Raw genomic sequence first — 14,663 nt, 5'->3', positions numbered from 1 at the left:
TCTCTCCTGAACTACTGCAACAGTTCTACTTTCAACCTTCAATGCAACCTTCAACCTGGTTGCACTGCAATCAGGACAAAATTATCTGATGTGACATTCAGTCAAGAGAGGATATAAAAGCATTTTATCTATAGTTCCATAGGACTGTTAGGAATGCCATGCAATTATGATGTTAGTGAAAAGAGAAAGATACCATCTTCAAAAGCACTTTTCCTGATATATATAGATTTCACCTTATAAAGAAAGATCCAAGCCAACAAAGGTATCCACTAAACTAACATTCTGCTAACACCTATATTTTTTCCTGAGGTCTAAATTACTACTCATGCTAAGACATCTGGTGGGATCATTACGTAAAGTGACCTGATATTAAATGGTTTACTTATGTACTTATAATGATATTTGCATTTGAATATATTATACTCTAATTATTATAATTGCTTATAAAAGTACAAATTAAAATCACAATGAGAAATCTCTATACTGTATCAGAATGGTTAAAATATACATATAAGCAAAATATAAAAATATAAATTTAAATGGCTAAAATGAAAATAAAAACAGTGATAACACCAAATGCTGGTGTATACGTGGAGAAACTGAATCATACTGGATTGCTGGTGGGAATATAAAATGTTCCCCAGAACACAGTGTGGTAGTTTAAAAACAAAAAAACTAAACATGTAGCTAAAATAATGACCCAACCATTGCACTCTTGGACATTTATTCCAAAGAAATGAAAAGTTTTGTTCATACAAAAACCTGTATACCAATGACTAGGGCAGCTTTATCCATCTTATGGATGGAATTATGTTCCATCTTAAAATTTAAGTTCATATATTAAAGCCTTAACTCCCAGTACGACAGTGCTTGGAGATAGAGCCTCTAGGGAAGTAACGAGGTTAAATAAGGTCATCTGAGTGAAGTCCTAATCCAATAGAGCTGGTGTCCTTATAAGAAGGGGAAGAGACATGACACCGAGAGCCCACGTGAGGCATGGAGCACAGGGAGAAAGTGCCTGTCTGAAAGCCAGGAAGTGAAGAGAGTCTTCACTGGAAACTAAATCTATCAGCACCTTATTCTGGGATTTCTAGTCTCCAAAACTGAAAAAAATAGATGTTCATTGTTTAAGCTACTCAGGCTGTGGTTATGGCAGCCTAAGCAAAATTATATAATTTGTAATAGCCAAAAACTGTAAACAACACTGATGCCCTTCAACAGAAGAAAAGTTAAACTCTCTCATGTGTAGTAGGCAGAATAATAATCCCCACTGATGTCCACATCCCAATCCATGGAATCCTCAAATATATTACATTACATAGCAAACAAACATTAAGGCTGTAGATGAAGTTAACCCATTTAGGAAAACTCTTACTCTTATAACCTAAATTAAAATGAACAAAATATTTATTTAGAAATAAATATGAAAGAAAAATAAGAAGCATGATTCATTCATTATGCAGACAATGAAAGTTAATTTTTCACATGAAAAATGTTAATATTTAATACACAAAACAAACTTCAATGATGATAATGCTTATAATGAGTGATAAGGTTTAAAAAGAATTATGTGCAAAATTATGCCCTGGCTATATTCAGAATCACCTACAGTGCTCCAAAAATCTTCTTCAAAATATAGGTAACTGGACCCCTCTCAAGAGATTATAATTTTATAGAGGCCAAGGCACTTGGATTTTGAAAAAGACCTACAGATCATTCTGACCCACAGGATGAAACCCAGCAATATAAAATTGAAATTTTAGTCTAATATATAAACTTACTACAGAAAACAACTTAAAACTGTAACAATAAGGAATCAGTTTAAAAGTAATAAAGGTAAAAAATGGAATACGGTATGGTGATTAGAAATGATGTTGCAGAAATGATGTTTGCTGAGATGGAAAGATGCATGTAAGTATATATACAAATAGACTCAAACAGTATGTGTGATATAACACCATTTTATAAAACAAAATATATATGCACACATATGTGTAGAATGGAGTTACTTCTATTTGGCTGTCGTTATTTTTTATGCTGCTCTTTTGCTTGCCTCCATTATTTGATATTTCTGAATAACTACATAAAAGATATACACACACACACACACATATATATAAAGGAACTTCATTTTGGTGACAAAAAAGCTTAGCTTTAAATAATATGCGTACTTTAAACTAAATTAAGATTTTTTTAAAATTTAGCATGTGCTTATGTATTTCTTTGATTTCTCAATGAATTTAATACCCAAATGGCAAGATCCCATGGTACACAGAAAATAAGCAACCTAGGATGCAGACAAGTGCCAAAAGTGCCAGATTATATACTTTAGACCTTATTAACCAACATATTTGACTGAAACTATTTGATAACCATTAATTGATGTATGTTTGATTGAAACTGTGTTCTTAAATCTAAGGCTGAAGAGATACTCATGAGAGGTTCTCACTTATTATCAACACTGCCTACACGAAATATTCTATATGATCACACTCTCACTCTCTACATGAATACTCTACAGGTATCTTACATCTTTGCCATCTTTCTTCAAATAAAGGGTATGTTTGAAAGGGTATGCATGGATACATTTGGTGCAGGTGAGTATTGAGAAGGTGATAAAGAAAAACTATGGGGGGGAGAGGACTGTCTCCTCTTATAAAAAGGAGTAAGATGATGTGCCCTCCTACACTCATGTTTGCTTTGATTGTAAACTTAAGCAGTTTGCTTTGGGACCTGTGAGTGGCTCAGCTAGTTGAGCATCCAACTATGGCTCAGGTCATGATCTCACGGTTCGAGGGTTTGAGCCCAGCGTCAGACTCATGTGATAGCTCAGAGCCTGGAGCCTGCTTTGGATTCTCTCCCTCTCTCTCTCTCTGCCCCTCCCCTGCTCATGCTCTCAAAAATAAACAAACATTAAAAAAGAATTTTTTTAAAAAGAAGTTAGCTTTAATATACTAATTATTTTCCTACAGCCTACTGTGCACTCCAAAACTTCATGAATTTGGACTTTTCCTATCATGTAGATCATCAAAAACTTCAATTTTACCTCAATTACACTTCACAGATTTGCCTAAGTAAATTATATGCAAAACTATATTCTGACAAATACATACCCTAATTAAAATGTTTCCAAATACATTTTAAAAGATCATCTTTTAAAAGAACACCTTTCACTCAAATTTGCCTACAATCCCATTAAGTCTGGTCCCAAGGACACCTGATTACAAAGTTAGTCATTAATCTGCATTACAGTTTATCTAATGATGCCCCATTATTAGAAATCATTCAAATAACTTTAAATACTAAAATCAGACTAGCACTCTCCTCAATATATTGATGTTCTCTAAAACCATTAGGGCACAACACTCGATATAATTTATATTTCTGTATGTTCCTTTGAGAGGCCATATAAGTTTGCCATAGCACTGTTTTAACTACAGTGAGTATACTGAGTTTCCAGTATGTTCTGTATTGGCACTACTTGATAAGTTTATTGAAGGGAATCATTATTTTTCTTTCTTAAAAATTTTTTAATGTTTATTCATTTTTGAGAGACAGAGAGAGAGAGTGTGAGCGGAGAAGGGACAGAGAGAGAGACATACACAGAATTTGAAGGAGGCTCCAGCATAGAGCCTGACACGGGGCTTGAACTCACGAATCACAAGATCATGACCTGAGCCAAAGTTTGACACTTAACTGAGTAAGCCACCCATGCGCCGCTGATTATTTTTTTATGCAGCTTTATAATGAAACTTTCTCAAACCCTCACAATTTAAACAGTCAAAATTATATATAATTCCTTCCTAAAACTACATTATTAAAACTCTAAAAATTCAGGAAAATAATAAATCACAAGTTAAACTGTCAATTTAAATAAACATAAAAGTAAATTAAGAAATACTTATATTGAGGTAAAACAAATACGGCAAAATTTTGACGAATAGTAAATTAAGACAAAGGATATACGGATAATACTATTCATGCAAGTTTTCCATATGTTTGAAATTATTCAAAATTTAAAAAGTGAGAAAAAAATAAAAAAAAAATAGTTTAGAATTTGATCTTCTCCCCAAATAGCATTCTATTGTTTTACAGACTGGCCATTTGATATATCAATATATGAATCCTTTAAAACAGCTTAAGCCAGCCTACATAGGTTAAACCAAATATTAGCTGAAATAATCAAAATAAACATGAAATTACAGAAATATATACACAAAAATGTTTAATGTGTGAAGGAATGACTTTTTAAAATTTAAATTCTTCTATTGTATCTCTTTAGTAATCAATTGCATATATCTATTAGCCTATTGCTAATTTTTAAAAATAAATTTTTTAACAAAAATCTATTCAGAAAACATACCAAGCACCAAAAATATCAACTTTATAAAATGATCCTCTCACCTCATCTAATTCTTGGATATAAACTGGTTTTTCCTCAAGGCCAACTGGCATTGGTTCACTATAGGGAATCTTTACTTCTTCATACATCTTGTTATTCTCTCTTTGGATTCCTTCTGGTAAGATCATCTATAAACACCAAAAATTAAAGTTAAAAATAATAAGAACAATTGCTTTAGTAAAGATTCTTCAATTAGAGAGAAAGAGAAAGAAAGACAGAGAATACTACTGGCTTAAGACATAGCAGTGGTAAATAAATTTAGCTACTTTAAAGAAAAACAAGCTTAAGCAAAAACAAAAACAAAACACACACACACAATTTATTCATATACTAGATCTCTCATATAACACAAAGACCATATTATGCATTTTAAGTATAATATTAATGAGTTTTAAGTACATATTGATTAAATGGTATCCTGAAGACAAATATACTTGGGTCACCAGGAAAAATGTGCCATATACAGTATAAAGACCAGTCAAAAAAGTAATGTAACCACTAAAACTCAAAAATACAAGTTCCACAAATAACAAAAGGGAAGAGAACAAATACATTTTGAGTACCTAATATATGTCAAGAAGTTTACATACACTGGATTATCTCATGTTCCTCAATATTTTAAACTTAAAGTTAACATAGTATATCAATTAGTATAAGAGCCACAAATGGCACAGGGAAAATCTATGTATTATTTCCTCAGAATCAACCTATTATCCCAAAGTGGTCATATACCAGTGACATACCTTTGCACCAGCAATGAATGCTGATGTTCGCATGGCTTCAGCCTGGGAATCATAAACATGGGGATAATGTATTTTTTCAATGTCCATGTCTCTCTGCCTGCTCAGAATTGGAACACTTCTAGCATTCATAAGTGCCTGCTCTCTGTAAATATAAAAACAGCAGAATAAATACAAAGTTTTTATCTTGCAAAAGAAAGCATATACTAAAACAAAGTCACTATAATAACAATTTCAAGGAGCTTTCCATTATAAAGTAGAAGAAATTAAATTACACAAAGAAAGATATTAGTAATACTGAAATTTTCAGTGTAACTACATAGAAGTTAATATATTTTTTAGGCAAGATTTTTAGAAAACAACATTTGTTAAGGTTAACTTAATGTTCTTTATAATTTTGTCACAATCCAAAGATCTTTGACAAGGTATAAATTCCTTTATAAAAACAGGATTCAAAATTTAAAGCAGAAATATCATAATGCCTTTGTTTCTCATTCTTCCTTTCTACTTCTAAATAACATGAGGAAAAGTATTCTTACTAAGCTAGGAAAAAAAAAGTCTCAAAATAAATCTGTGTAGGCTTTACAAATTTTAACCTAGTGGTGTGTACACAGCACCTAAAAATAACTTATCTCTACAATCTAAAACTCTCACCTACATAGATGTAACCAAGAAAATTCTAAATAAGAAGATCATTGCTTTGTCTCAGAAAATTAGGTTTTCATACAACAAAGTCTGTTCTTATAAGAAAACATGACTAAAATTACGAGTTATCTAAATTGTTAAAATTTAAAAATAATGCATACAAGGTAGCAATTACAAGAGAAGAATTTTTCAGCTTCTGGTTTTTATTACCTTTGTATCCGCAATTCCTTAGGATCAAAGCACATAACTCCTTCTGCAACTTCTCCATCTTCTCCAGCCTTTTTTTCTCGCCTGGCAATTCTTTTTTCTTCACGACGATATTGTTTCATTAATTGCTTCTCCTGTTCAGACTGAATGGTAACTTGACAACCATAGTTAGGTTTAGCATTTTCTCCTAAAAGTTTTTTGCAGTTGTCTACAAAACAAATTTAAGAAATAACATGTTCTAGAAATTTAAGCTTTAGGAAAACCATTTTTCCCCTTCACCAAAATATAAAATAGCATAATGCTCTAATAGTTCATTTTTCTTTAAAACTTTAACATTCAATTATATGTTTTATGGAGAGTTTTTTTAATGTACTAAGTGATATTACATATTGGCTAAGAAAGGTCAGCAGATATTTTCTTCAAACAGACTACATAGTTTAGTGTTATAAATTCTTACATATAACATCAGGAACTTAAAAATTCAGTTTTATAATTTTGAAATTATTGGTTTACATAATTTTAATAAATATAATAATTAATACTTATTAGCACTTATTGTTAACATAATAATAAAATAAAGATATTCTTTACATATTAGATATAACTTTTCCCTATGTAACAGCTTTACTGTGTTAAACTGAATATATGCTATTACTTATTTATACGTGAAATAAAATTTATTAACATTACTCAGGATATGTTTAAAAGATGACCAAGGCGGACAAAAACTATGATCCACCTTTTCATAGAAATACATTCTTAAAAAGGGGGGGAGGGGGAAGATGGCTAGAGCCACTAACAATCAGATCAATGAAAGCTCAATGCTTCATTTACAAGTACCAATTTATACCTGAAGTTTGGTTAACTCAATATTCAGGAAAACTTTTTCTTCCAACAGGACTACCTTCTATGTTTAATTAAATCTTTCCAAGTAGTAGTATCTTGGCTCATTGTGGCCCTAACAGAAGTCACAGGAAAGTTGTTGAAAACAATCCAAATCAATACATATTTACTGTATTGAGGACCTACTAGTTCCAGGCACTGCTGCTAGGCTAGGAAGCAATGAAGAACGAAACTTGGTCCATACTCGTAAGGAGCACAGTACAAAGTTATTTTATTAAACTCCAAGGTCCCACACAGAACAAGGAAGGAATTAAAAAAGCATCAAGGTGGGGAAACTAGTTTTCTAATTCAACTAAGTCAAATCTTCACAATTCTTAGTCATTTGTCACTACCTCAATACATAATTTTGAATAAATCATTTTAACTCTCAATCACAGGAAGTGATCCCTCTGTATAATGGTTTTAGAAGTCTCAAGAAGGAAACAGAAAATAAAGACTTATCACATGAAAATTGTGAAATAAGATATAATCTCATTTATATTAGGACTATATTTTATAGTTCTGAAAAGAAGTGTTTTTCTAAGTCTTATATATTTTACTTTCTAGGTAAAGTCTTATACACCTATTATATGATTAAATTTGTAGCCAATTAACTTTCAATGATAGAGAACAAACTGAGGTTTGACAAAGGGAGGTGGGTGGAGATTGGCTAAATGGCTGATAGGTTCAAAGGAGGGTACTTGTTGTGATGAGTACTGGGTGTTGTATGTAAGTGATGAATCACGGAATCCTGAAACCAATATTGTACTGTATGTTAACCAACTAGAATTTAAATTTAAAAAAAATTTCCAAAGGAAAAAAAATGCAGTTTTCACATGTACTCTGAACTATAAGTTAAACGGTCTGCAGAATCATACAAACAGCAACACAGATATTAAGTAGAATACCATGCGAATAACACCATGTATTTATTATTATAAATGAATGTTAAAGATCCTATGTGTGAAACTAAATACCCTGGATGACACATTAAGTGCTATGGCCCATGTCATTAACATTTTAAACAATGAAGCTCCCAATAAGAAAACTAAAACGGTAAGAAGAAAACAGGTCTACTCATTGATAGCTTTATTAAGCCTCAAACAGAATATACTGGAATCCTGTAACACTGAACATAATAAGTAATTTTCAAAATAAGTCATACAACAGCAAATCCTTAAATGTATAGTTCTCCTTGGTAGGTTCAGCTAACTATAGAGCCTGAAAAGCAGACATGAAATGAATAAGGTTACCAGTAATTCTATAAAATTTTACTGAAGAACAATGTGGAAGCTTGTATCCTTTTAGAATGTAATCCTGACCAAAAAAGATCTGTGTCACTACTCAAAACACTGTCACTTGATAGCGTGAGCTAACTGAATTTTTATTTTATGACACACCCTGGAGTGAACATTCTTCACATCAGCCCCGAAAATAGAATTTAATTTACAACTATTCTCACTTTAGCAGTCAATATACTTTACCCACCCACTTTTTACCTACCTTACATTTCCTTGTTATAAGAACAGAAGAGATAATATAGGGTGATGTGCATCTGGATTAAAAGTTCAAGAAAATCAGTATGAAAGCTAGAAAATGATAAAGGGTAAGAAGCAATTTCTAAGACCATGATTTTGGAGGAATAAAGAAAAAGATGGCTGTGGTGGTCATATTAAAGTAGTTTAATAAAAAATGCAAATATAATTTGGTAGTTTTTAAGGAATTTTGAAGGATATTTAACAAAAAATTAGATCAGAAGATATAAATGGATGAGAACATTGATAAAGTAATGAGTCTGAAGATTCTTTTCTTTAAGAATATTTCCTTTCCAAACCCCCTCCCCCCCAAAATGAAGGAAAATATTTTTGTAATGCATGTACACAAAAAACTATACTTAAAAAAAATCTGAAACATGCTGGTTGTCAGCTTCTTTACAAGAGTCCTTAGAAAAAGTTAAAGCCAACTAATACCCCACTTTTCTATGGTAAAGTTACTACTCTAAGATAGTGGCAATAATAATGATCTAGCTTAAAAAGTGTAAAAACAGTAGGAGAAACGTAGACAATATTTCTGGGCAGACAGATGGTTTAAATATTTTTCTAATAATTCAAATCTAATATTTGTTTTGGGATTCAAAACTATGTTACTTCTAAAAAGTTATCCAAAGAGAATAGAATCTGTGTATAAATGTTACACAAAAATGAACATAATGAAACTGCAAGATAGCACTAACTCATCATCTATAGCTCCTAAAATAAAATATGTGAAGCTGGAATCACTGGGAACTTTCTGTTAAGTAAATTAGCACTACTAACAGGTGAACTCAATATGCATCCCTGTATCAACACTTAGGAGGCTGACAAAATAAACAATAAATTGTCAGAATTTATACTGCATGACTAGATATTTACACTAATTTCTTTCTTCTGGTGGACACCCATTTTAAATAAATGGTCCTAAACTCTGGGGGTTTCCAACAATGTTTGATAAGTATTGTTTACCAAGTGGGAGAGCCTTCTTAGAGCAAGGCAGTTTATAAGTGATCAATATGTTCTTTAAAGAACAATGAGGGGCGCCTGGGTGGCTTAGTCAGTTAAGCGTCCAACTTTTGCTTAGGTCATGATCTCGCGGTTTGTGGGTTCAAGCCCCGTGTCGGGCTGTGTGCTGACTGCCACCTCAGAGCCTGGAGCCTATTTCAGAGTCTGTATCTCCCTCTCTCTCTGACCCTCCCCTGCTCACGCTGTCTCTCTCTCTCTCTCAGAAATAAAATAATAAAACTATTAAAAAAAAAAAGAACAATGAAACTTGCATAAAGACAAAGTGGCTAAATTAAATTCTTCTAAGTTTCTAAAAATCTCAAGACAACTCCAGGAAACTACCAATAATCAAAGTATAGGATAAAGGAAAGCCATAAGAAAGTCTGGATTTAAGTCAAGGTGGGTTTTTTTTTTTTTTTAATAATTTCAGTTTAGTGCCATACTCATATATGTAAGGAAAAGATAATGTAACATATAGAAAAATGATAAATGCTTATTGATTTGAAGAAGAGAGGGATGTCTAATTTTTTATGCTCATGCGCTTTTTTAAAATTCCAAACTATATATAAGGCTAGCAAAGAACATTTGGGTAAAAGTAAGAAATTTCGGTTTACTGTTTATGACTTAAAATCTGAGTTCAGCATCAGTTGTGTCACACTAAGCAAGGCATTCTTTTATTATTTTGGCTTCCTCAACTACTCTAATTCTTCTGAGGTTTTTAAATATATGTAATACATGACATTATAAATGTTCAATTTGCTGAGTGATAACTGTAGTGCAGGAGACTGCTTTTGTTCTTAAATGTACGATGAAGATTTTACAGGTGAAGTATTATGATTTCTGCAACTTCCAGACCACACTGTTCAGCAAAAACATTAAATGTAGGTGTTTATGTATATGTGTGTGACTGCATGTGTAGAGAGAATAATGAGAGAAAGAGCAAAATATTAATGACTGGCGAATATGTACAAAGATAAGCAAGTGTTCACTGTACTATCCTTGTACTATCCAGGTTTGAAAGTTTTAAACATAAAAATTTGGGAAGAAATCATAACACTACTTGGTCCATAGTAAATATCAAAAGTATTTGTTTAAAAAAAAACACAACAACAAAAACACACATCTATTCAAACCTTCAGAAAAAAAAAAATGCCATACCTAAACAGAAATATAATCTCTCCCATAATACCCTATTTAGGGCATTGATTACTTGTTTCATAATCTGTAATATCTAAAATCTACTTTAAAAAGTGGTATGACTAGGGGTGCCTGGTTGGCTCAATCGGTTAAGTGACTGGTTCGTGAGTTTGAGCCCTGCATCGGGCTCTGTGCTAACAGCTCAGAGACTGGAGCCTGCTTCAGATTCTGTGTCTCCTCCTTTCTCTGTCCCTCACCCGCTCATGCTCTGTCTCTCTCTGTCTCTAAGAAATAAATGTTAAAAATTTTTAAAAAAGAGTTTTAAAAAGTGGTATCACTAAATTACATAATAGACCAAAGGATATTAAAATATAATTATATTAAAAAGATTTGCTAACCAATGAATCTGTCCTTTAAATCAAAATTACCTTTCTTACCTTGAAGAGCCTGTAACTTATGATCATTTGAAGAATTAAGAAATCTATCCACAATTGTAATTCTGTTCTGGAGGAGTTTCTCAATAAGTTCAAGTCCATCAGGTCCCAGCAGTTCAAACAGCTTAAAACAAAAATCAAAACAACTGTTACCTCAAATCACCCTTTTCAAGTTATTAACAGCTTGTTCAACAAAGGTGGGAAGCCAAACTACTAGAGAAAGTAACCAAGAAATACTTTGGAAAAAAATGTAACTTAGGAAAGAAAAACAAGTCTTCACATTGTTACATAACTTTCAGCTTTCCAAAGTCAATTTTACAATTACTAAAGAACATGATTCAATTTGTAAAAATAGGGGCGCCTGGGTGGCTCAATCCTTTAAGCGTCAGATCTTGACTCAGGTCATGATCTCACAGTTCATGGGTTCAAGCCTCGTGTTGGGCTCTGTGCTGACAGCTAGCTCAGAGCCTGGAGCCTGTTTCAGATTCTGTGTCTCCCTCTCTCTCTGACCCTCCCCTGTTCATGCTGTCTCTCTCTCTCTCAGAAATTAATAAAACATTAAAAAAATTTTAAATCAATTTGTAAAAATAATTATGATTTATATATAACTAACACTTGCCTTTCCTTGGTATAACCAAATGAAATTCCAAAATTAATTTGCTTTTTTAATGAACTGTTTGGTTTTTGTAAATAGAGTCCTAGTATGATTTTTTTTTACAACTTACCACACATAATGGCTATCATTTTAAAGAACCATTAAAATGTTTTAATGATTAATTACATGCCAAATTTTTAATGCTTAATAATTAATTTTATTATTTAATTAAATTTATTTTATTAATTCTTAATTAATAAATTTTAATGCTTACTAAGTCTGAAATCTAAAACACAGTTCCACAAGTGCTTTATGTAACTTTTTATAAAAATTTCCATGTGTATCTTATGCAGAGCATTTGCCAAAGATTAAGCTTATCCCAGAGTCAGAGAACCAGTTTTAGAATTAAGAAAGACTTTCAATCACATAATTATACAAAGTAATGGCTCCAGAAAGCCTGTAGATTTCTTCAAGTATAGTTTGAGGATGTTTTTTTCTCCTGTCCAGAAATATTATATCTAATTTTACATGTGAAGATTTTATATCAGCTAAATTCTGAAAAGATTACAAATAAAATCACAATTAAAGTAGGAATTTATGTTAAGTATAGATGAAATGTTAACAATTTAATAAATAGTTTCTTTTTACTGTTCATTTAACTGACATTCTCTACATACAAGGCCAAAGCCCTTGTCCTAGAAACTCTACTTTTTGTCTAAACATCATGGAATATACTGGGGCCCAATCAGTCTGACCCTGCCTGGCTCATAAGGCACTAATTCCATACCAAGAGAGGCAAGCCAAGAACTTAACCATCAGTACTCAGCTCCTAAAGCAGGAGTGTCACTCAAAAATAAACTTTCCCTTGTCCCCGCTCCTAGCTCCAGAGTTTGTCTCAAAGATCTTGTTTGGGGTAGGAACTAGGCTATAAAACAGAAAGGTCCCAATCTCTTCCAAAGGTATGGGCCTCATTTGCAACCTGGCAGAAAGCTGAAGCCTGAGGGCCCTCTCAAAAACAGCACCGGTTGTGGTTAACTATAATTAGAAGACTCACAAATTGAACAACCAGGTTACAAAAGAGAACTAAGGAAGGACAAGTGGGAGGAGCCTGATTCTTCAAAGGGGCCACACATTTATTAGCTTGTGGAGCAACTGATGCCCCAGGACATTTCTGTGAACAACAGGGCAATTATCTGGTAATTAGTAAAATTTAATAGCTGGCTACAGTCAAAGAAAGAAAAGCAGAGGGTCCAGCCAAACTACTTTCATTTTAGGATGACTGTGGATATACCCAAAAGTGTGCCTCCTTGAGGAACAGTATCAGAAGCTAAACACTGTGGGGTGAGAGTAGGAGGAAATGTCAGCACTAAAATAATCCAGCTAGTCACTAAACAAATAAACAAGCAAATAACGATCATAAGCACTGGCAGTGGCAGATTAAATGAAATAAACAAATTCCTAGAAAGACAAACCAGAAAATAGCAATCTGAACAAACCTATAACAAGTGCAAGATTGAATTAAATCAAAACAACCCACAAAGAAAAGTGTATTTCTAAATGGCGTCACTGGTGAGTTCATTCAAAAGAATTAATGCCAATTCTTCATAAACTCTTCCATAAAACAGAAGAACATCTCCCAAGTCTTACTCTGATTCCAAAACCAGACAAATATATTACAAGAAAACTACAGACCAATAACTCTTAGAAGTTGAGACACAAAAATCCTCAATAAAATACTAGTAAACCATATCCAGCAATATATAAAAGGAATTACACATCATGACAAAGTGAGATTTATATCAGAAACATAAGACTGGTTCAATATAGTAAAATCAATTTATGTATTACATTATATCAACACAATAAAAAACAAAAATCACATGATCAGCTCAAGAGATGCAGAAAAAGCATTTGAAAACTCCAACAGCCTTTCATGGATAAAAACAGTCAACAAACTAGGAATACAGGTACTTCTCCCACCTGATAAAGGGTATCTATGAAAAACACATAGTGAACATCATACTTAATGGTGAAACACTGGACACTTACCACTAAAAATAGAAACAAGACAACAAAGTTTGCACTGGTGACTTCTACTGAACACTGGCTAGAGATTCATGGGGCAAACCATGGCAATTAGGCAATAAAAAGAAATGTAAGGTATTAAGATTAGAAAGGAAAAAGTATAACTTTCTATCGTAGATTATCTATGTAGGAAACATTAAAGAATCCAAAAAGCATAACAAAACCATTCAGTGAGGAAAGATGATGAGGATTTTCAATTAATAATGTTGAGACAACTGGCTACTCATATGGAACGGAATGAAGTTAGACCCTTACATGATATACAAAAATTAACTCAAAATGGATTAGTATTTTAAATGTAAGAGCTAAACATAAAATTCTTAGAGGAAAACAGAGAAGAATATCTTTATGGGCCCAGATTTGGTAAAGGATTCTTAAATATGACACCAAAAGCATGAGCAACAAAAGAAAACACAGATAATTTGGATTTTGGCAAAACAAAAAACTTGCCCCTTTCAAGGAAAAATGCAGAATGGGAGAAAATATTTGTAAATCATATATCTGGTAAGAAACCTGCACCCAGAGTATATAAAGAACTCTGACTACTAACAAAAATACAAGCAATAAAAAACTGAGCAGAAGCTCTGAATTTATACTAGGAAAATATATAAAGGATCAATAAGCAAGTGAAAAGATACTCAGCATCATTATGCATCAGGGAAATGCAAACCAAAACCACAAGAACCATTAAGAGAAAAAACTAAAAAAGAATAACAGTTGGCAAGGATGTAGAGAAAACCAGAACTTTCATACATTGTTTGTGGGAATACAAACTTGTACAGCCGCTATGAAAAACGTTTTTCTGATTCCTCAGTAAGTTAAACACAATTACAACATGATTCATTAACTCCATTCCTAGGTATATACCCCAAAGAACTGAAAACATGTGTCCAAACAAAACCTTTTATACATATATGGCTATTCACATAACCAAAAGGTAGAAACAACCCAAATGTCCATCAACCAAACCATGGGTAAACAAAATGCGGTATATCCCTA

General features: G+C 32.5%; 1 protein-coding gene across 1 annotated transcript in view; it reads right to left on the bottom strand.

Annotated features, from left to right (window-relative positions):
• ASCC3 (activating signal cointegrator 1 complex subunit 3) overlaps positions 1-14,663 on the bottom strand; it is a 328,548-nt gene that overhangs the window by 252,591 nt on the left and 61,294 nt on the right. Inside the window, exons 5-8 of the mRNA XM_077770165.1 lie at positions 10,988-11,108; positions 5,998-6,202; positions 5,146-5,287; positions 4,405-4,530 (exon numbers count right to left, since the gene is read on the bottom strand). Of these exons, the coding sequence (XP_077626291.1) occupies positions 4,405-4,530; positions 5,146-5,287; positions 5,998-6,202; positions 10,988-11,108 (594 nt within the window). The remainder of the gene's footprint in view (positions 1-4,404; positions 4,531-5,145; positions 5,288-5,997; positions 6,203-10,987; positions 11,109-14,663) is intronic.

This window comes from Crocuta crocuta, unplaced genomic scaffold (genome assembly GCF_008692635.1).
Source record: "Crocuta crocuta isolate KB4526 unplaced genomic scaffold, BGI_CrCroc_1.0 scaffold286, whole genome shotgun sequence".
Taxonomy (NCBI): domain Eukaryota; kingdom Metazoa; phylum Chordata; class Mammalia; order Carnivora; family Hyaenidae; genus Crocuta; species Crocuta crocuta.
The sequence above is the reverse complement of the archived record's forward strand: the minus strand, read 5'-3'. Positions and strand labels throughout refer to the sequence as shown.